Source organism: Haplochromis burtoni, unplaced genomic scaffold (assembly GCF_018398535.1).
Source record: "Haplochromis burtoni strain Fernald_Lab_line unplaced genomic scaffold, NCSU_Asbu1 Contig_37, whole genome shotgun sequence".
Taxonomy (NCBI): domain Eukaryota; kingdom Metazoa; phylum Chordata; class Actinopteri; order Cichliformes; family Cichlidae; genus Haplochromis; species Haplochromis burtoni.
In genome coordinates this window covers 657,075-680,346 of record NW_024582398.1, presented here as the reverse complement: position 1 = coordinate 680,346, position 23,272 = coordinate 657,075, and the positions used below count along the sequence as shown (strand labels likewise).

At 42.3% G+C, this 23,272-nt stretch overlaps 1 protein-coding gene across 5 annotated transcripts in view; it reads right to left on the bottom strand.

Annotated features, from left to right (window-relative positions):
• The window catches only part of adkb (adenosine kinase b), a 126,173-nt gene that overhangs the window by 35,353 nt on the left and 67,548 nt on the right, over window positions 1-23,272 (bottom strand). For 4 of the 5 annotated variants that reach the window (XM_005919626.3, XM_005919623.3, XM_042219722.1 and 1 more), the window contains one exon: window positions 4,207-4,377. The exons of the other annotated variant lie outside the window; for it this stretch is intronic. In XM_005919626.3, coding sequence (XP_005919688.1) covers window positions 4,207-4,377 — 171 coding nt within the window. The remainder of the gene's footprint in view (window positions 1-4,206; window positions 4,378-23,272) is intronic. 5 annotated transcript variants of the gene reach the window in all.

Here is a 23,272-nt window from a genome sequence, read left to right as displayed (position 1 = left end):
CACCCTTTTTTTCCATTCACACATTGACAGACAGACACACACACACACTATATATATATATATATATATATACACACACACATACACACTTGTACATCTACTTTAGTCTGTCCTGGAAAAATCATTAGAGATCCCCCCTTCCACCTCATGCACACACAAATACGCACAATGCATGTAGATGGAGAAAAATAGGGCTGAGAGCCAAAAGACCTGAGGGGCTTTTCATGACAATAACCTTCTGCGGAGTTGCTTGTATCCCTCCACCTAGATCACTGAGAGGTGCTGAAGGATGGATGGGAAAATAAGCAAGATAACCATACAAAATATTAGGCGAGGAACATTCGCACAAAGTACAGAGGAGGAAGAAATCCGTGTCATTTTGCTCTCATGGCCTGGAGAGATGGCAGGCTAAATGCTCTTTTAAAACAGCTTGAACATTGAAATGATGATGGCTCCTTTTGCCTCGGCGAAGCACATTAATACATAGCCGAACGCCATTTCCACTTTTGTTAAATGGCTCACCTATTGAGTATTCAATTACAATGGCTGTCTCTCGTTTGGAAGACGGGGCTGGGACCCATATAAATAAGCTCCCTCTGAGTGTGGAGGTGCAGAACGCATTGGACAGCAATGGAAAGCATGCGGAGCTCCTGTATGGGGGTGGTATATAATGTTAATGGCTGAGAAGTGAGGAGGTTGTTCGGTACTGGCTGTGGGGCAAAAAACTAAGCACATCATCTGCAGCACTGTTTTATTAAGGAAGCGCATTTTTAAAACATTCTGACAGGGGAAAGAGAAGCCGAAGCACACGGACTGATCTAAATTGAGAAAGCCGTGAATCCTGGCTAAAAGAAATATCAGTCAGGGTGAATAATTCAGCCTTGATTAATCGTTCCATTTGTCTATGATATGCCTAAAATGCCACAATACAAATCCACCAGTAATGGTCCAGTCCTCCCTCCCCCCCCCATTGTGTGGTTTATCTCTCATGCTCAAATAGCAAAAGCAAATTGTGGCTAATTTTATCGGCGAATCCACTGGCATGTGGTTTTTCCAGCGGTAATGATTCCCTCATTCGGGCCTAATTAACTGCGGCCATTAAATGGAGGGAAATGTAATGCCCTGGGTTCCATGTCAGGTAGTCAGAGGAGGACAGCACAGGAGGACTCAATTAGGCCGGTGCTGTTCCCAGGTTATCACACGACATGTTTGCCAATTAAGAGAAGTAGCGTCTGATGTCTATGCGCCTCTGCCGGCACCACCTCCGAGGTCCTGCCAACGCAGAAACCGCACTGCCCCCCTCCTCCTCCTCCTCCTCCACCTCCCCTCAGCAGTGAAGGAACAGACACTACACTATGCCCCAAAAAGGCAGTAATTACAGGATGGATGGGAGACTGTTATATAAGCACGAGGCTGCCGATAGAGCAGGCAGGGCCTGCTGATGCCAGGTTTAAAACAAGTACCAGCAGGATCGAGTTATAGCAGAATTACCCAGGGTAGACTCAAACACAGACACATTTCAACATCAGAAGCTGGCAGGAGAGAAAAAACAAAACAAGAGAAGAAACAGAGGCTATTGACATGTTTTGAAGTCTGCCGTGTTGCAAAACTGTTTGGGAATTTAAAAATGATTAAACGTGAGTTGTGATCTGGCTGAAATAAGTTCCCAGTCGTGGAAAAATAAGGTGGCAATCAAAAACGATCTCGCTCAAATTTATTACATGTCATTTTCAAAACATGAGATCTTACAGCTGCTTTAAACATTTTTTTCCCCAAGTGAGACTAGCTCTGTATCGTGACTCAGTAAGTGTGGGAGAGGAAGGCAGAGACAAGCAGACACATTAGCCTTCCCTTATGGCACATTCTGCAAGGCTATAGGAGTCAGCCTGCATGATCCTGACTGTCACTGACTTGTTATGAAAGCATCGCGGGCTGAGGGTTATCCATCACATTGGGGGGTGGAAGCTGGGGCGAGAGGACGGCCGGGGGGGCTGGAAGGGGCAAGCGTGGGCGAGGCGGCTCTGTTGCCTGTCACTCACCATGCACCACTGCATGACCGGCAACCTTGTCTGGCTTGTGCACAATGGGAGGTCTGGGGCTCGACTGTATGAGCAGTCATTCCCCCCTCCCAGCAGCCAATACAGAGGTGAGGGGGTGGGGGAGCCAAAACACTCTGGACAGGCATTAGTCCTATACAGACCCTTGAAGACCTCACTGCTTGAGGCGGCTGAGCAGTTAATCAGCCCTCTGTTTCTTTTCACTGAAACTCTTATTTTGGTGTTCTTAGCCAGGTTCAATTTCTGAAAGCGAGCCCTGACAGAGTCTCCGAAAGATAATCTACTTCAACAAACATACATTGCAATTATCCGGAGTCATTAAATCGTAATGACTGGAGGTGTGAGCAAACTTCTTAAACAAACAGTTACAGTACCACCCACTAGAAAATACATAACGCTTGCAAAATGTACAGCACGGTTTAAGGAGACAGAATCGTTCCTCACAGCAATTAGGAAGCAAGAGAGAGAGAGAGGTGCATATGTAAAAGGGAGGTCTTATGTTGGGAATGGAAAAGAGGGGAAAAAAGCTGAAGTCAGCAATGGCAATAAATCCTCAAATGCTGAGCAGTTTCTTCCAGCTCTGTCTCGGTCTGCAGACCCCATCTCTAACCTGAAGACAGGGCTCTGTTTAGTAACTTTAGCAGTGGGGAGGCAAGTTCAGCCCAGTGAACATCCACTCCACTTCCCTCTGCTTTGCGCCCGCCCCCAAAGGTGCAGTTTGTCCTCAGAGTTAAGCTCGTCTGCTCTGTTAGAGGATACTTCCCAGCAGCAGCACACTCTGTGACCACAGCTTGACCTCAAATCACCTACTCGCTTCCACAAAGCGGAGAAAAATCGATAGATCAACTGGGATGGAATGGTGACGCAAGTGAGATGATTGATTAACGCGCTCAGTTTTATTCATCTCTTAATGGTGAGCGAGAAGTGAGACGTTAAATGGATACTGAGGAGAGCAATAAGTGGAATCAAAGGTCGGACACAGCCCTTTGATTTTACTTTAAACATGGCGACATATGAAGCACTCAGACAGGACGAACCCCCAGCGAGAGAAAACACAGAAGTGCGATAAACAGGTGTTATAGTTCATTGAAGAACACTAAACTGTTTAAGCAGAAAAAAAGGTTAAGTAAATAAATGATTGATATCTCCACACTTTCATATCTGAGTGTTTAAGAACATAGGTAGTTTATGTATAATATCTATATTAAGAGTATTATACTTCAGTTTTTGTTCATTCAATGCTACTGTACTAAATCTGACACATGCTGTGTGTACAAATGGTGAGACAAAAAGGCTAAATGCGCAATGTTAGCGTGACTATGCATAAAGCGGAATGATTGCACATTTTTATCGACTAAAAAACAAGAAATTGTTGCACAAGGTAAAATTATACATACAGGCTCAAATATATACCCCTACTAATATTTGGTTGAATCTTCCTTAGCAAACTGAACCTCAACCAGATGCTTTTGCTGACCCTCAACAAGCTTCTGGCTTAATTCTGGCTAGATATTTCACTGCTCAAGTTCCTCTAAATTGGTTGGTTTCTTGGTTTGGACCTAAGTTTTAAGCATAGTCCACAAATTTTCAATAGGGTTGAGGTCAAGGCGTGTGGAAGCCAATTCCCGATGGTTAATGTTAGCCTGCTTTATCCATTTGAGTTTGGGATCATTGTCCTTTTGGAAAATCTGATTGCCACCTAGCTGTTGATTTGAGGTCACATTGAAGGATTTGGAGGTAATCCAAGCTGTCATACATACTGTTACAATGGTGACCATATTAAACCTGGCTAAAGTTCCACCTTATGAGGTCAGCATTTATTCAGGTAACGTCTGTGAACCGAAATCTCAGGCTTCAGACTGCTCTACATACTCCCCATGTATGACGTCAAAGAGAAGAGGGACATCCTTACTATGGAAATCTCATTCAGGAGCAGCAGCTGTGCACTTGTAAACCTGCTGTTCACATCTCTTGTTTGCAAAGTGCAGCCAATCAAAAGAAAGGAAGAGGGAAAAGCAGCTAAATCAGCTTGTCTCAAAGCCAAATATAAGAATTTGTCAATTTCAATTGTAAAATTTGCAAAAACAAATATACTAAGCTGGAAATATCTGTCCTAAAGAGGCTTGAATGCACGTCTCGTTTCACTTACCGTCTCGTTGCCGAACAAGATGTCGACATAAGGCATAACCTTCATCAAGGGCTCTTTAAAGAATTGGCTGATGAATGGTGCCGAGAGGTTCATGCAAAAAATTTTGTTCTTATCGGAAGCGTGTCTTGCCACCTTGACGATCGACTCCGGGGACACAGTGAGGAAAAAACCCTGAAACAAGAGAAAATATTTACTACATTATAATTTCGTGGGTTTGACTGACATCAGCTAAATCAAACAAATTAATCTGTACAGTGCCTCCGCACAGGCAGAATTATCAGTGTTTTGACAACGGTACATAGGCCCAGAAATGACTGAGCTGTAACGGGCTCCTGTGAACTGAAACACTTCCAACAGCTAATTTGTAGGTTTTGGATTCTGACGAGGTAGTTTTAGGGTGACATGGCTTGATAATCTTGAAATAACATAGCAGCCAAAGGGCAGGAAAAGGAAAAAAAGAAACTGCAGTGCTCAAACACTTATCTGAAATGGTTTCTTAGAACATAAGCGGAGCAACAAAGAAGAGGAAAAAGGACAGGAAAAAATCCATCCAGGACAAAGCCTGTGGCTGAGCTCCAAGGCTTGTACTGGAGGAAGCAACATGCACATATCCGATGATAGGGCGAACAAAAGTCTTGTCTGGACTCTCCTTACTTGGAAACAAGAGAGGCAGGCCCACTCATTGTGTGAATGAATACAAATCAGGTAAGAAAACACCTTTGTGTTTCAGGTGGAAACCTGAAGCGAGACTCTCCTGCAAGCCACACAAAAACACTCCTCCTTTGATACTGATCTTCTTAACCTTGTTTTTCAGCAACAAGCTGCTCTGTAAAACCACTGTGTCACAATAGGGGCAAAGGGGAGAAGGAGGGGGGGGGCAAGTTTCAGCTCAGTGATACATTTAATCTTGCTGAAAAGCTTCCATTGTAGACTACAGTGCAGTTCTCATTAAAGCACTATGACATTTGCAGCAATAGAGGCGCGACCTCTATGAAAAAGAACAGGGTATAATACCAGTGAATAGAGGGTGACTGTGTAGTCAATCAAATGTACAAGGCATTACAATGCAGCCGTGCTGAGGTGAATTTTTTTTATTATGCATTCATGTGTCATTCTGCTCTCTGGCCAGACATTTTTGTTCCTCTGATGAGCTTGTACGTCCTGCGGGCGTTTTTCTCGGGGGGAAAAAGTCTTCAGGTTGAGGCTCAGGTCATCCTGTGGTTGCTGGGTCACAGTACCATCTGTCGAAGACTAAAAAGGTGTTTTCAATGGGTCCGCCGGCACAAAAAGAACTCACTCTGGGCTAATGGCCCATCACTGACCCTGACATTTTTCTTTTGCGGTGTGCCAATGTGTCAGAGGAAGGGGAGATTGTTTTCTGACACAAATGGTCTTTTTTGGTAGTTGAAAATAAACTGTCATGGTTACCGTAATGTTAACGCTGATCAAAGGCCCGTGGCTCGATCAAATATCCCGAGGGGTGGTGAACTTTAAAAGCCAGCTTCTCTAATCACACACTGGCTCTGTGTAATTTACTTCTAACCTCAGTACCACTGCCAGTGCTATTGCATTAAACTGCTCAGAAATGCAGCAGATTAAGTGATGTTTGAGTGGATTATAAGCTTGAAATACTAAAAAAATTAATTTATACTTATTAAACCTTCAAGTCCATTTTGGTGCTTTGGATAAACTTTAACCTCAATGCATTATGTTAATTGTCTAATTAGCACGATATGTTTATTAATATGTTATTAATGCTATACAGTTTTACTAACAGACATCTGGTTAGGATGTTTCAGAGAAGAGATGTTTCACGGGCTATGAACAGCACCTCAGTATGTGAATGTAAACAAACACATAGGAGGAAGAATAGGTGACAAGGACACATCGAGATGATGACAGCCAGGAGGAGAAAGAAGCCTTCACTAAAGGGTGAAGGGTGACTACTGGCATGAACTTTGTTTAACTGGGTGTCTGCATAGCCATTTTTATTTCTGAGAAAGAGCTATTAGTATACTAGTCTGGTAAAAAGTGTTAAATTATTTGTAAATTATTTATTACTTTGGGTAATAGTATATATTACTGTTACATGCACACACAGGTAGATCCTAGGGTCCTTGCAGGTTCTGATCTGCCTAGCCACCACCTAGCAATGGGCGAAAATGACTCACTTTTTTTTGCATTTCTGTACCTAAAACGTTCTAAAAACATATAATTTTTCATTTCAATGCAATAACATCTCATTTATACACACAAAAGCTGATATATGCATGCCTTGCAACCATTTAGCAATAGGCTAAAATGACCCCTTTTTGTGATATTTGTTTTATGCATGGACATGTAAAGCAATCCTTGTGAATTAAAAGCTCAATCTGTGGAGGCTTTATTTTCCACTCTTGACTACCAAACTCACTCTTCAAAGAGCTGTAGCATCCTTAGTCTTAAGCATGCGATTTAGCTTGGAACACAGTAGCCCCTTCCTCCTATTGTTATTCAAACCTCCTATTTACGAGGGGCAGCCAATCAGAAGAAAGATGGCTTAAAGAGAGATTGGCTTTAACAAAGTTAAGCTGAGGATCAGTATAAGATAATTAAGGGTTATTTTAAACTATGGCTCTTAAAAGCTTCTCTAGCTCAAAAATAAGAACAAGTGGCTCTGAAAAGATCAGTCAGATAGAGAGTGAATGGAAAATACATCAGACCACCCTCCTGAAAAAAGGAATTAAATGATAGACACACAGACAGATAGATGATCTAACTCCGCTCCAAACTACAGGAACCCTGCAAAACAGTCCAACATAAACTATAATAAAGTAAAGCAAAGGAAAATAAAGAGTTTTTATGTAGTCTTTTAACATCTGTCAAAAAACTCAGCTTTGAAGCACAAAAATCCACTTAAAATATTATATAGTGTACATTATATTGCAGGAATCCTGCTCATAAAAACCATGTAGGTCGTTTCTTCCAAACGACACACCAATCTTGTGGCTTGCGGGGAGAAAAAGTCAGACTTTGAGGCATGCAAAATTCCAGTTATCATCAGTAGTCTGTGCTGACTACGCAACGGGAGAAGTTAAGTCTTTAACACTGCGACGCAGATCGTGTATCACGAATACCAGATCTAGTTTCCCAGGTGTCAGAGAGCTCTGTGAAGTGGGGTGACGATCACATTTCCAGGTCAAGATGATCAAAGTGCTGGGTACACTTCGTACAAATTCCACCCAGGCACAACATTCAATAAAGCCTTCAGAAATGCATTTTCCTGGCAGACAATAATGCAGAGCGATGTTTGGCCATGTCAAGTGGTAATTTGAGGGAAGAGCTGGAAAGGCACAGCATCCATTTTCAATGTTTACGCTAAAAAGAGGAATGACTTACACTTTAGGCAGAGAAAGAAAATGTCTAAATGCTACTCTGAGATGAAATTAGTGGTAATCTAACCATAGAGGTCCTAACCAGCAGCAGCAGCAGCACGCTATCACACTTCCTCTGCATTGTATCAGTGTTTTCCCTGGGGCTGCTCACATCTGAAAAGCTGGGTGTGATGGATGGCATGGTGTCACTGGGCTTAAAATAAAAGTGGACATCTGAAGGGTAAAAATGATCTATTTTGGGAAGGGCATTTTCATTTGCGCCAGCAGCAGAGGTGGTCATGGAAAAGAAAAAGCTTCTTTTTTTAGGTCTAATTTAATTCTGCAGGAATAAGGGGGAGTGTTCAAAGTAGTGTGTCGTGAAGGTTTTATTTGACACTTCCTATTACTCAAGAATGATGGAAAGAATTTAAACTATCACCACCTCAGTGAAAAGAGTAATTACGTCCATGGCAATTGCGCTAAATTTAATCAAATCTCCAGATCTTAGTTTTATTTATAAAACCACTAATCGCAGATTTGTAGAGGATTTTCTCAATATTTCCATATGTATGAAATGAGCATATCCAATGTGTAAAAGGTTTCTTGTAGTGATAAACACAAAGAAATGCTAACATTGCTGTCGCCTGCTGCCCTAGAGATCTTTGTTACATCTTTTATCTCACCACTTCACAGTTTAGCTTCACTTAAAAGGCCAAAGTTAAATTTTCCAGGTACAGCAGGCAGCTGTTATGATATTTTGACTGCCAAGCAACAAATGGCAGAGAAACAATATTAGCAACTAGCTGCTGGTGTAAACACATATGTCCCTCAGGAAGTGGTGGACCAATATTAAATAGAACATACACTGCATTGCCAAGAGTATACGCTCACCCATCCAAATCACTGGATTTAGGTGATTCAATCACTTCAATGGGCCACAACAGTGAGCTGTTAGTTGTACTGTAACTAAGTGGAAGTGACTGGGAACAACAGCAATTCAGCCATGCAGTGGTAGGCCATGTAACATCACAGAGTGGGGTCAGCAGATGCTGAGTTTGCCAGCTTTCTGCGGAGTCAGTCACTACAGACCTCCACACTTCACGTGGTCTTCAGATTAGCTCAAGAACAATGCATAGAGAGCTTCATGGAATGGGCTTCATGGCTGGGCAGCTGCATCCAAGCCTTACATCCCCAAATGCAATTTAAGTGTTGGATGCAGTGGTGCAAAGCATGCTGCCACTGGACTCTAAAGCAGTGGAGAAGTGTTCCCTGGAGTGACGAATAATACCTCTCTATCGGGCAGCCAATGCAATCACAAGCTAGTTTTCAGTGCAGTTCCCTCTGGGAACAGTCATTGTTCTGGCCAACCAGTTGGGCAATATGTATTGTTCCCAAGCAACTGGAAGTTGCCAGGGAATCGCTGACGTGATTGCTCGTTGCACATCTCTTTGGAAGTGGTGGTCACATGGTCCACCCAGGCTATGGCTAGATCTCAAAAGCAGTTGTTTGCAAATACGGTCATCGCATGAACTTCTATATTTTTTCCCCCACTGCGATCCTTTGTGGCCAACAGAAGAGCTTGTGCGCTGTGCTTGAAAATACAAATCATTATTCTAGCTGTGTGCCTTCACCCTGTTTAGCACAATGTCACACTAGCCGACTACAAACCACATCATCGCTCTGATACACTGCTCACAGTTTGTGATCTTGCTGCTCGATTTCTATCTATTACCCAAACACGAGCAGCGGTTTCACATGCTTTTCTTTTTTCCTAGTTTCAGCAGAGGGCGGCCTAATGTGACTTGAGACCCTCAATTCAAGTAAAGAAAAGCTTCAATCACACAAAAAGTCTATCGTGCCATCAGAATAAAAACCTGAGATTCCTCTTTGAGCTGCCAAATGTAAAGAGTAGACAAGAATGGAGTTAAAGTGTAGAGCTGGAGAGACATTTGACAACTAAGAGCAGCTACAACACTGCAGCATTCGACTAAGACCTGCATGAAATCAGACACAGCAGCACGATTTCAATTTTTAAAAAACATTTTTTGGCATTTACTCCAGCGATACATAACCTTTTTCATAGCAAAGCCCTGCAAGCTAACCTCCAGTGTTTCAAAAGACTCCCAGGCCATGCTATCCCTGTCATTATCATAGACAGCCCCCCCCATCACGCTCTCTGGTGCACAGGGTTCATTACACAGAATTAGATGTCACACAGATCAGAGCGCCCGTGATGCCACACAGTGCTCTCCTCCTCTGTTATCTCTGTAAAGCACCGTTGCGAGGTGGATCGATAGCTGAGGTTTGGAGCTTCATTAGCTCAGTATGACTCCATCTCCATCAAGACACCTCTGGTATGCTACGCTAGTGTCGCGAGATATATTTTACTCCCCGATCGTGAAGGTCGTGCTGTTTTACACACAAACACACGGGGGACAAACAAGGCCTTTCACACCTACTGTGCTGTGGGGTAGTGGAGCTGTGGGTGAATCTGTGTTAGGCTCTGGCTCAATAGACAGGAGAAAGAATGATGACAAATAAACAGAGGTAAGTGATTAATGGTGTCACAAAGTGCCTTGAGTGGAGGGGGAAAAAATTACAAGGATGAAAAGAGCTAATTTAAGGCTTTTCATTTCAAAGGAAAATGAGCGCTACAAAACAACTGGGATTTTCACAATGCTAATGATGTTTTGTTTGCATTGAAACGGCCAGTTGGTTTCATTTGGAAACAAGTTCAATTAAACCAACAGAGAAGATAAATGTGTAACAACCTCACAACATGATTGAGCATTCACCGCCCTTTTAGGATGTTTGATCTGACTGCGAGGCAATTCAGGCGCGCTGATAGCATCTGCCTCTTCTTCTTCTCTTCCATTAAGAATCATGTTCTGGTGAAGCTTATCAGACATCTAGGAATTCATTCACTTCTTCTGAGGGAGGCTGGAGGGAGGCCAACTGTACTGGAAACAGAAGGGAGGGCCCATCTCTCTAAAGGACGCTTGGAGATGAGGAAAAGGGGGCTATCATGTCAGCCGGCATCCCCGGGGCAACATAAATGTGCCACGAATGCTGGTCTTAACAACTGGGCAGAGACATCGCTTACTGACTCCTGCAGGATTTATTCCTAAAACATTTTCTCTGGTTTAAATATTACTCAATTTTTAAGCTGGTGGATATTTTTCCCTGATGTTAAACAGGTCTCTTGAGGTATTTGTGAAATATAGAGATGCTAGAAGCTAGAAGGTCAGAACCAAATATACCCGGTCATCTTCATCACACAATAAAGCCAACATCTGACGGGAGGGTGTGTCACACCACAAACTTGTATAACCATCAGAGGCAGCAAAGACTAAGGTAGTAGCTAAAAAAAAAGGAGAAAGAGGAGGTTTTAACCTCAAGTTTAGGTTAAGGTTCGCTGGCATCACAACACTGGAACAATTGGTTTGATACAAGCGGTATCTCACTAAAAGTAATTCAAGATCAGCTTCAGGGTCTCTTCAGATGGCTGCCTTTTGCTCTCCCGTTAAGCTCTGCAGTTTCAAAAATGTGTTGGCCAGGGGAAAAGGCCAACTTGAGCAGGGGAGCAGGATGCCAAGGAATGTACTTAAGATCTAAAACAGACAAGATTTAAAGCCAAGAGCATTTAAATGCCAGTACTAATCCACAGAATAATTCACTGCATAGCACAAAATGACTCTCCCTTACAGATACCATATGGCACCTATACGAAGGCAAAAAATATGGCAGGAGAGACGCTTCGCTCTGTTAAAGCTGCGCTGTCTATGTGATGAAAGAGAGAACCGAGCTCCTCTGTCTCTCACTTCCACTTGCATAGCAAGTCTATATATTTTACCCTCTCCGGTTCCCACTGTTGTTCTTGCCTCCATCATTGGGAGATTAGCCCAGAACAAACTGTTTGGTTTGCAGGGAGTTAAAATTTGCTAATGCATACACTCTCAAGTGTCCTTGTCTGCCACACTGCACTTAATTAGCATTTTAGTGTGAACAGTTTCTCTCTCCTCCAGTACCTCTGAAGAGGAAACATCACTCTGGCTCACACAAAAACACACATGAAAGTTGGGCTCCTGTAGTTTCTTTCGCGACTCGAGAACAGGACGGGGAATGGAAAAGAGAGTTAGTGGGGGTCGATGGAAAAATGGGATAAAAGTCTGCCATCTGAAAACAGATGTTGGGGCTCCAGAGTTGTCTCTTCTGAAGGGGCTTGAAAGGACGTATTAATATATGGGTCAGATGTATAAAGCTGAGGTTCAGTGTCTGAGCGTCGACACTGCGCAGGGGTTTCCAGTTTCAGTGACTCGGAGGTTGTGCACAGACAGAAACTAAATCTCCACAGACATTCCTGCTGCCGGGAAGTGAACATTTCCAAATGTACCACTCTTGTGGATGTAAATGAATTAGTGCACTTAACTCGAACACAAAAAAACGAAGAACTGAGGAGACAATCTTTCACTGTTCAGAGTCCAGTGAAAGCTAGCGCACCAGGTTGGAAAATTACAGGTAATTGCTGAAGCCATTGAATCCAGTTTGGTTTTGGTTGAAAGACTAAAATAACAAAGCTCTGATTGCTGAAAAGACAAGGGCAGGGAGCTTGGAGGCCCCATTGCTAAGAGTTAATTTGATACATATTTCTCCCTCTTGAAATGTCTGAGGTACTGGCAAGAGACGACGAAAAGAAGAAAAAAAACTGAGTGAGAGAGAGGGTGAGACCCCCGCTCTCCCTGCAAATACTATCCATCTGCCATATTACATTTAACCAGCATGAGAAGCTAAGGGAGCGCCCTTGCACAATATTGTGTGAAGGCTGTCAAACTCAATGCAGGAGCTCGGTGCCCACTGCTCAGAGCTGAGGACACAGGGCCGCTTAAATTCAGTCTAATAATAACTTCTGACTGTGTGCTTAGCAGGAGAACATGTGGTGGGAAAAAAGAGCTTTTAATTATTCATGGCTGCTTAAAAAACTAAAAAAAATATGAAGAAAAAAAACCCATCTAATTGAAACTGTGATATGATGACCCCGTGAGAAAAACACCAACAGCTTCCAGCCTACCTTTTTGAACAGTTTTTGCCTAATAAACAAATCAGAGTTATTCAAAATGAGCAGAGTAAGTTGGAAGCTGGAGGAGAAGCAAATAAAAATCCTGTCTAGAGAACATATTTTCTAAAGCGTCAGATTTTAGATGATTTCCAGTAATTTTATTGACATTTCAAAAAATATTTCAACATTTATTCTTTAAACTCAAGTGATTTCTGCACTTTTTGCACTTTTATTAAGACTTTAAGCAAGTGGCCAACTTCAGGGCTGATGTGGAAAAGCCAAAACCTGTGACTCTTCTAATGGCTCAGTCACACTGTGGTAAACAACAGGACAACAAACTTCCATCTGCAATGAAAAATCATGGTTGCCTGGTGGATGCATTGCTGTCGGAGACTGAAAAGTAGCTGAGTGACCTCACTTGGTGGGAGACGACCTGTCTCCAAATAATCGTCATCGACACACTCATCTGCCTGCGCTCCTGGGTGTTCAGGGTGCTAGTCTACTCTTTACATCACTTCCTCCATTCCCACACCATTACTCTAGACCAATCATTTTATTGCCTACCTTTAGTGCTCTTCTGTCATTCTGACTATCATCCGTACGACTTGCTTCCCTCCTCTCCACCTCACCCTTGTCACTCACATCTAAGCCTCCATCTTCATCTACACCACCACCAGTGTGCAGACTCTGGGAGGTCCAATCCTAATTCCTATCACTGCCTGACTCCTTTCTGCAATGACGATTCATTGGAGTCTAATTGCAAAACAGGTTAGTAATCAAAGTTTGCAGTCAAGTAAGTAAGTTAGTAAGTCAACCTTCCAAATGATCTTCTCCCTATTGAAGTGGTTGTGTTCTGGTTATATTCCTATATAAAGGCAGTTTTGCTGAGCACCTGTGTCCCATTCAATTGCAAACTAATGGCACACTGACTCCGTCTTGTGTTGCCGTTTTATTGTTTTCTTAATGCACCGAAATTGCTTTGAAGATGACTGCTAGTGGCTGCGGACATGATCCTCATCCTCGGAGCAAGTGCAGTCGACTTGATCGCAAGTTGACTGCACGTGGTCGCAATAAGTTCTGTCGTGCTACCTAGTGTGACAGTAACATAGTAGCTGATTGTAAATGGCTCCAAAAATGAGTCAATCGCCCACACTGCGTAATTGAAATGACTTAAATTAATTTGACTAAAAGAAACAAAACATGGAAGAGAACTATAATCAAACCAATGCTGCAAATAATAATTAATTTCCTTACTGATTAATTATTCAGTGGGCAATAAATCAAATATGCTTTCCTCGAAATTCTATATCCACAACTTTAAAGTAATAAACTCGTAGCAAGAGTTGAGTATCATCAGACCACTGTGACAAACCCGGTGCTAACACTCAGTACTGGTAATGCTACAGCACTAAAATCAAGTTCAGAAGAAATCAATTGCCTGGAGGCAAGAAGTGTGAACTTTCATACCCTAAGCCCAATTTCCTTGAAAGTGGAGGTTCTAAATCAAATCAAGTCGAGCCAATGCACCATGGAATTATGCAAAAAATGACAAAGCTATACGAAGTGACAACTAGGAAGAAATACTGCCAAGGCTAAGAAACTTCTGAGCTTGTTTATTCACTCCACATGTTTTTTATCTTTCTTGTGCCGAGACGCTACAAGTCAGCTCCGATCGGCTCTGTTTATATTTAAACCATGAGGGAGAAATATCGAATGCGCATAGATGACGTAAACATGCATGTAAGGAAAGGGGGGGCACTCATCTGAAGTTTACTATACTCGTACATGCAAGAATAAAATCTTTAAAGGCTCATGATGCTATGGGGTTTTGATTTTTAAGAGAAGGGGGTCAGTTTCAGCTACAACTTCACTGCTGCCGAGTGGAGAGTGCTTCACTACCTGAGCACGATAATCACGCTCCGTGGAAATTATCTCAGCGGGCGAAAAAAAGTGAAAAACACTGAAGGAGCTTTTAACTTTTTAAAGTAAATGCAATAATACCATTAAAAGTTCTTGTATTTATAATCTGTCTGGGAGCCATTTTCAAAGTTATTCCTCTCCATTGCTTTAAACGGACATTTTCCTTCCTCAAAGCACTGAAATATTAGTATTGTAGGGTACTAAGAGCTTCTTGCACTTGAGAACAGCATCTCGGGCTAAGATGGATATAATGACAGCCAGAAAATGAGCCTTTCTTAAGCTGCAAACAAAACCTTAAAATCCCCAAATTCAGATGCTACTGGTAGGCGTCGGCATCGCTTGCCAAAAGTAACGGGGTGAAGAAAATGTGTTAGATGTTAAATTACAATTGTCCAGAGGCATTCGCATGCTGCTCGGCTTTGATAATTCTGACTGAGAGACTTATTAGTCGCAGTGTGTTTGATATTACCTCTCTGTAGGACAAGATGACTAATGCATATCAGTGACTTATTTCAAGGAGATATACTGGATTATAGAAGGTTAAACCAGTGATATTTTAATCTGGGGCTAAATAAAAATGAGCCTAAAAATTAGTTGCCATTGTCACCGGGCGACTCAGACCTAAAAGGTTTTTCATGCCTCATGTGTGCATCATGAGTGCTTCTAGATCTTTGGGATATTTAATCCTATATTGGCTGTGGTATTAATAACATTTACAGCTGTTTTGGTTTTGTTCACTCAAAAATAATAATATGCATTAAAAAACATTTCCATGCATTGCCGGAGTGCAAATACTAGCAGCAGGAATGCACCGAGATAAACAGTTGGTAAAAACAGTTGGATGGCAAAGCACAACGAGATGATGTGAGAAAAGTACTATTTAAATCTCAGATGAACAAAAGTACAATTTGCATTTTCTTTCACTGACCTTCAGTTAAAATTAGAGCTACATTTGGATGGGAGCTTTGCTACAGATCTAATGCTTTTTCCTGATGCAATTTTTGCAACTCTCCAGCGCAGCCGATGTTTTAATCAAGTTTGTTTCCACTGCACTGTCTCGCTTTTTGCTTTTATTAAGACATCAACTTTCTCACCTCAGTGTCGAAAAACATTCTCGCTGTATTTTGAATTTTACTTTGTAAAATGTATTTATTTTTAAATGGATGTAAATGCACTTTTCTCTCTCTAATCTCTGTTTTCTCCACATAACAAACACTCAAATATATTGTTAATTTCATCTCATTTCTCATGTTTTATCCAAGTAACCCTAGCTTACTAATAAAAATGCACATGTTATGGACGCCACACCCAGGGTTGGCACATGCCAAATGAGCTGAACAGCCAACTAACATGGACAGGGAGACACTGGGCTCAAGTTGCTTTGTAATCTCCAGAGGTTATAGACTAAAATGCACCACCTACAGTAGGGCTGTTCGATATAACCATATATATCGGATGACGATATAAAAACGTCTATCGTTTCATTTTACGCTATCGTTTGTTTCGTGGTGTCGCAAAATAAACTGTTTACGGCAATATTTTTTCATCGTTTTGATGGCCACTGTAGTGGCTATATTAATTTCTTAAAGTTCTCTCTTTCTCTTATATTTAATATAACCACACTACAGATGGACAAACGCCTGTTTTTATGTGTTGTGGTTAGCAACAACGACGGTAACAGCGTCGCGTGTCCACTTGTTTATGTTCCACATAAACCTTTCACAATAAAGCTCAAGATCCTGTTGAGACCTTTCAAAATAAACTGAATCACGTGAAAGAGCAGATTATTTACGGATGAGAACTAATAAAGAGCCGCCAGATGCTAAAAAATAAACCTTAGACTCAAACGTTAGAACAGGCTTTTCCCCGCAGCACGCCGTGTAATAAATACTCACAAAGAAAACGGCGGCCGTTACAACTTATGTCTAAAAATGTATAGTTTCATGCATCGGTTAAAACACTCGACTCCAGCTACACGACGCACAGCTGGAAACACTTCACGCAAGACGAGCGGCCCGAGATTCACAGAATTTACAGAAAATGTTACATTTTAGTGATTTATATCGTTATCGGGATGATAGAATTCTTATATCGGGATATGAGATTTTGGTCATATCACACAGCCCTAACCTAGAGTCAATTCTACCCACCTTTACATATCAAATTTAAGAATAAACAAACGACTTTAAACCAAAATCATGAGCCGGTATGCATTATTGTAACTAAACACGCATAATACACCCATACAGAAATACACTTGTCTCAGTTAAGGTCAGAGTTCATGATTCAACAATAAGGAAGAGACTGGGCAAAAATGGCATCCATGAGAGACTTCCAAGGTGAAAAATGCCTCTCATACCAACAGTCAAACACGGTGGTGGTAGTATTGTGTTTGGAGCTGCTCTGCTACTATCTGCTCTCTACCAGAAAATCCCAAAGGAAACCATCAGTTTGGGTCCTGAAGCTGAAGGTTATGCAGCAGGACACTGGACAGTTTAGGTCTGGAAAGGCCAGGTTAAAGTCTGGATTCAAATCCAATTGCGATGCTTTGGCATGACCTTAAACAGGCCGTTCGTGCTCGAAAACCCTCCAGTGTTGCTATATTCAAATATTTCAGCAAAGAAGAACGTGCCAAAATTCCTCCACAACAATGTGAAAAACTTGTTACCAGTTGTTGTAAAAATGTAGAAATCAGCAAGGGGGAATATATACTTTGCAACACCATAATTGCAAAATTATTAACAGATACAATAACTTGAGAATCCATTTGTTAAAGTTAACCCACAGAGTCAGTTTTAGTCTCTAACAAACCACATCCCAACTAATTTACTTCGATAAGTAACAAACCGAGAACTCGTAGTTGTGGTGACAAAGTAAAAGCCTTTACATTATAAACCTCTTCAGCCAAGATAGCAGAGAAGGCCAGTCACTCTCCGGCCGGATTTATTATGACGAGAGCCTCTCAGACAGACAGAGAGTCAGCCTCGGCTTCTACAACCACCATCCATTTTTCTAAAATTTCAAAGTGCTTGAGATTTCTAAGTGGAGCAGTCTAAATGAAACACACGGGACGTGGAGTGCAATATGTGTGAATCCTCTCTCAATAATGTGCCCATACGTGCCAGTGTTTGGCGACTGGAGGATCCTTCTCTTTAAAGAAACAAAGAAACATTAACAAAAAAAAAAATGTGGTATCTAACGTGTCAGTCTGGTTGAAAAGTATCCATTACTTAATATACACCCACACTTCTCAGAGCTGAGCTGCAACATGAAAAATTACCACTTAAGGGAAAAATAAACGTATAAAGCTGGTCTGAGGAGCAGGAGGTGGAAGGTTGCCTTCTAATTGCTGGAGGGGAGAGAAACCATGTTAGAGTAAACAAAGTCTGATCGATGGTGGGGATTATATCAGAAAGAGCCTTTGGCCTTTGGCCAAGACGAGCAAACACACTGGTCTCTGTCTCTGCTACAGATGGAAAAAATTGCCAAGGCAAGAAGCTGGAGAGTTAAAAGCATTATATTTCACAGGGGTGGGGGTGGTGGAGGGGCAGACAGAGAGTAGTACAATGCCAGATATGACATGTAGCCAACTATATCATGTCTTGGCTATTTGTATCAGACAGAAATGCCAGTAGATAAGAGAGCAGTGTTGTGAGTGTTATGGAAGGCTGTTCCGGCTGGAGGCTTAGCTTTAGGTCAGGCTATACTCCCACAGCGCTGCAGTGTTGTGTGTGAAACCTCTCAATCACCGCACGCACAAGTTCAACGCGCTGTTAGCTGGTCACAGCCGGGGAGAAATGTGTTCTGTACACTCTCGGCTTCAATGTGGCAATTGCAATTCACATAAGCCACTTAAGGAAATCTGCAGCAGGAGAGAAAAAGGTATAGAACTGAGAGGGGGGGGGGGCTTACGAGTTACTCGAGTCTTTTAAAGACAGAGTCTCGTCATCGGGTCGGGTTTCCTTTTTTTTTTCTTTTCCATCAAGTCTTCTAAATGAGTTCACTTCATTGCTTTTAACCTCCTTTAAAGGTATTAAGTGTGAAAATAACATAATTAATCACTTCTGCCTGAAACATGTTTAATTTCAAGATGTAATATGAGCAAAAGTGCTTTTCTATTTAAAAAAAAAAAAAGCATGTGCAAAATTTAAGCTATTCTGCCTGGGATGTCATTCAGTGCAAAACGAATACTAATGACTTTTGAATCCATTCAGTGACTCGCTTCAATTTGTGATTTATATTAATAGCCCGTGTATTGCTTTCTCCACATCCAACAGTGCCGTGTTCTGCTAAATTTCACCATAATATTCATGTCGATAAACAGGTGACGACTTGGAGAAAGGGCTGATTATATTTGCTAATCCCCAAAGAAATTAGGCGAGATTGATGAATGCGTGCATATACTCCACACAAAGCCTTGGGAGTCTCTAAAAGCTGTTACCATGGTGGTATCCCATTAGAATAACAAACATTTCCCCTGGATGTTTAACATCGCTTCCCAGTGAGCAAAGCCCTCCCTAAACCTCCCCTCTCTCTCACTCTCTCTCAAGCACCTGCCTTCACATTTTCCACTTCTAAAATTCCACCAGCCGCCTGGAAAAAAAAAGGGAAGGGAAGGGTGAAATATGAAATACAGTTAGGAGAAAACTTGAGTGCCAAAAAAAGGACTTTTCTTCAAACCCGTAATAACTTTCCATGGGAATAAGTAGAAACTTAAAAAGAATAACACTTCCCCTTGATTTTCTACTTCTACCACTTTTTTAAGCAGGCAGTGAATTTCCTGGAGTGATAAGGGCTTAGCCAATGTAATCCTCAGAGGACCCTTCTCTGGCATGCCAGGAATCAAGAAACCTTTCCTCTCCCTCTCAAAAAAAAAAAAAAAAAAAAGACAGAGAGGGAGAGAGAGAGGCGGCAACAGTAGGTTTGGGAACAAGGAGGAGAGGCAGCCAGCATGCCATCTCCCGCACATGCTGGCGAATGCAAATTAGCATGTGTGGAAAGAGCAGCCGGACTCGCCTCAGCTGGAGATCAACGGAGGAATATTGATATGACAATGCAAGGAGCTTCCCTGACACAGACAGCAGGGGCCACTGAGGATGCTCTAATTGGCCTCATGCAAAGAAAAGGGTGGGACTGGCAGGGCTGTGGGGGCAGCCATAAATGTTTCACAGAGATTGATTCATTATCAGTTTGCTCAACAGGCTGGGTGGGCCTCGTAAAAGTGTTACATCTTCAACTGGTAGCATGTAAGTCACTGGCACCGCGACAGGACAGAATATATCATCCTGACCTTTCACTTCAGATATTGAAATGAGAGCCTGAAACATGACTTGCCACACCGCAGGACTACCACTCTTGCATTTCAAAATTGCAGACTGCAGAAGGCTAGTGCGATGATAGGTGACAGCGCGAGGGAAAACATTAATAATTTACCAACACCTCCTCTGTCAGGATGTGCGGCGCTATGATGTGCTTTTCCCCCCCCTTACGTTAGACGGCAAAGCTGGCGGGGCAAGTTTGAGGTGTAAATATTCATTTTGATTAAGATCCTACTACATTGTCGTGAGGGGGAAAAAAGCAGGTCTAAAAAGTTTGACAAATTAACCAATTTCCTGAGTTTTGTAACTTCTGGTTTGCATTACTGCCCAATTAACGGCTTCTGTATCATTAACACTTACGCGCACAACACCAACCTCTACGACTGCTACACGAGCGCTCGTAAAGATTTACAGCCAAACTCTCTTCCGTCTTTTAATGTGGTTAAACAAGTCATTTTCTGCCCAGTGATAAATGTGCCCAAATTATTCAATATCCCCGCAAAAAAATTAAAAATAAATAAACGTGTGTGTTAAAAAAGAACCGAAGGCTTCACAGGCACGCTGATCACTGGAAGCCATTTAAGAGCCGTGAGAAAGACAGTTGAGCATCTCAGCTTCTCGCTGGGTGGTTGGTTACATGTGGCTGACACATTTGCATCTTCAAAAGATGCACACAGACAACCTCAATATGTGTCAGAATGTCTGGGCGGCATGTGGAAAACCCCCGTCCTGCCTCTGAAGAGGTTTCCTCCCCCCTCTCAAAGACTATACGACATCTCGTTGTCCTTTATCTGTCAAGCAGTTGCTTCGAAAAAAAGTGAACTGTAAACACGTTGCTTGGACTGGATGCACAGAAAGCAGTTGCTGCGTGCGCTGCGGCGCTGTCTGCTCTCTGCACTAAAACCAAAAAAAGACGCTGCAGGAAACACCAAATCAGGAGCCATTACACAGCAACAAATATGACAGGAACAGTGCCTCGCATTATTTGAGCTCCAAGACTCATTCACTCAGTGTCTCTTCCAATGAGCGTGAACAATGCAAGCAGAGTGTGCATTGTGCTGCAGAGCAGGAGACTGTTCCTCTGAATTGGGGGTAAATTACAAAAGAGGCCTGTGCAAATTAGACGTGATGGCTTCATAATACGTCTGAAGTGTCAGCTTCTCCAGAAACTTATCCCCAGGCTACACTCACGGATCGGCGCTTTGAACTTCCAATTATTGCTGCCAAACTGCAGCAATCACCACGCTGTAAAACAATGATTGCAGCACTGCAAAAACACACAGGATCAATCCTGACTCATCAGGGTTTACCGACTCAAAATATGCACTCATTACACGGTGCAGGTAATCTATAGACATAAGGAAAACACATATCCAACCTTTTGGCTTTAAACACAGTAGCGTGCAAGTCTTTACTTTTCCTTTCTGATGCAACTTTTCGAATCGCGGTCCTCGAAGAAGATTAATATCTCTGAAGTGCTTGTAGTGGTTTTAATCCTGGGAGACCATTTGTTACAGAAGGAAGAAGAGGACCGGAGGGAAACAGCTGTATTTCAAGAGGAAACATCTAGAGCTAGTGCGCCCGCCTGCTATTCATTTGCTGAGGGAATATATTCAAGTGCTATCACGGTTCCATAAGATTACTGCACAGAGAGGACTCGTAAACAGAAACACAAAACCCAAACAGGATCTGGCAAATGTGTGCAGCTGCTAAGCAATTTCATATTACAATATGACCTCTTACTCATGTATAATTCTGCTGGCGAAGAAATAAATTACCTTTGCAATTTGGGACACCTCCAAAGGTGCTACTGGGTGCCATTTGTCTGCAATATGTTCGGAGATTGTGAGGCTGCAAAAACTGAAAAGAGAGGCTAAACCCAGGCGGGATGACTGGGTCGAACACCTCAGTTGATCCGGAAAAAGTGACCACGACGGATGAATAGAGTGAGACAGAGAGTAAAATGGAGCCCAGGGAGGTGGGGGGGTGGATGCTGACAGAAAGGAAAGAAAAATGCTTCCCGTAAACACACACCAAGAATTATTTACTCACAAGGCTAAACATTAAACAGTCGTCTCATCCGTAATTAAGCCTCGTTTTTATTTCCCAGTGACAAGTAAGCAATATACATGGGACGTCTAGTTGAGATGCATCAATATTGTCTCCTCAACTCCGCCTGCTACATAATTAATACACGCACTGACATGACATGGATATGATATGACAAGAGTATCAGAGGCGAAGACTTCGAAAAAGAGCTGAGTGGATGCATTTTTCATGAACTGCCGAGCTTCCCAGCCAAAGTTCTAGACATGATTTTTCCATATTAGTGAGGAAAAAGGAGCAAGGAGGGCAAGAGAGACAAATATGTGAGCGGGAATGAAAACAAACCTGGAATTTTATAGAAAGCTGCAGTAATGTTGAGACGTCCACATCGCTCAGACAAGAGGCTGGCTTTGGCCTTGTATCCACCTTTTTAGCTATCGGGTCAGGGTCTGGCTTAAAAGCAGCAAATGCAATACAACCTATTTGTACCTTCTGATGCCTGATGTCTCAACATCTGACAGGCTGTGCCTGTGAATTCTTAATAAAAACGAAGGCTGGATTTCTTTCTTTTTTTCCATTTCACCCCGGATAGGTTAAGCTATAAATAGCTTTGATTTCTGCTTCTGTGGAAGAAAAAAAAAACAGCACAGGTGTAGAGAAGAATTCATTTTGCAGTGTATTTGGACAAGGCTGCTGTGCTCTGGTACAGGAGGAGGGTGGGCAGTCTTGCAGGGGCCATTCCTCCTCATTCAGAGCCATTACCACCCCACTGTCACTGTCAGTCTGTCCCGTCACCCATCACAGAGCCCAGAGTGTGCTCAAACTTCACAACTAAATCGCATTCTGCACACAAACGGCCGGGGCCACGCTGCAGCTACTGTATCTAATCTAATCTGTGCATCTCTTGTGTCCCCACACACACACACACACACATTTATAAAACATAAAAGTTTCTGGAAAGGCAGGCCTACATCGTAGCTCCTCAATTTTGTACAATTTCACCATGTGTGGTGAAACAAGAGTCAGCGATGCAAATCAGAAATCGGGATTTGCCTCGATTATTGGAGCTTTATCAGCTCATTAAGAAACATGGAGGCATTTCTCAAATGAGCGTGCGATATTCCCATTAAAAAGCCAAATAAGGGAGTACTTAGAACACATCAACGCGAGTCCTTGGGAGAGAGGGGAAAGTAGTTTTTCGATTGATAAGCTTACAATCTGGTCAGTTTAAAAAACAAACAAACAAAAAAAGCACCTAGGGGAAGCAGCAATTCAGCAGAAAGAGCAGAGCGAATGTTCTCAGGTGGCCCTGATGGCCACTTGTCTGCCCCTCAGTGTTATAATGCCCCGGTACAAAACGGCACATCGTATTA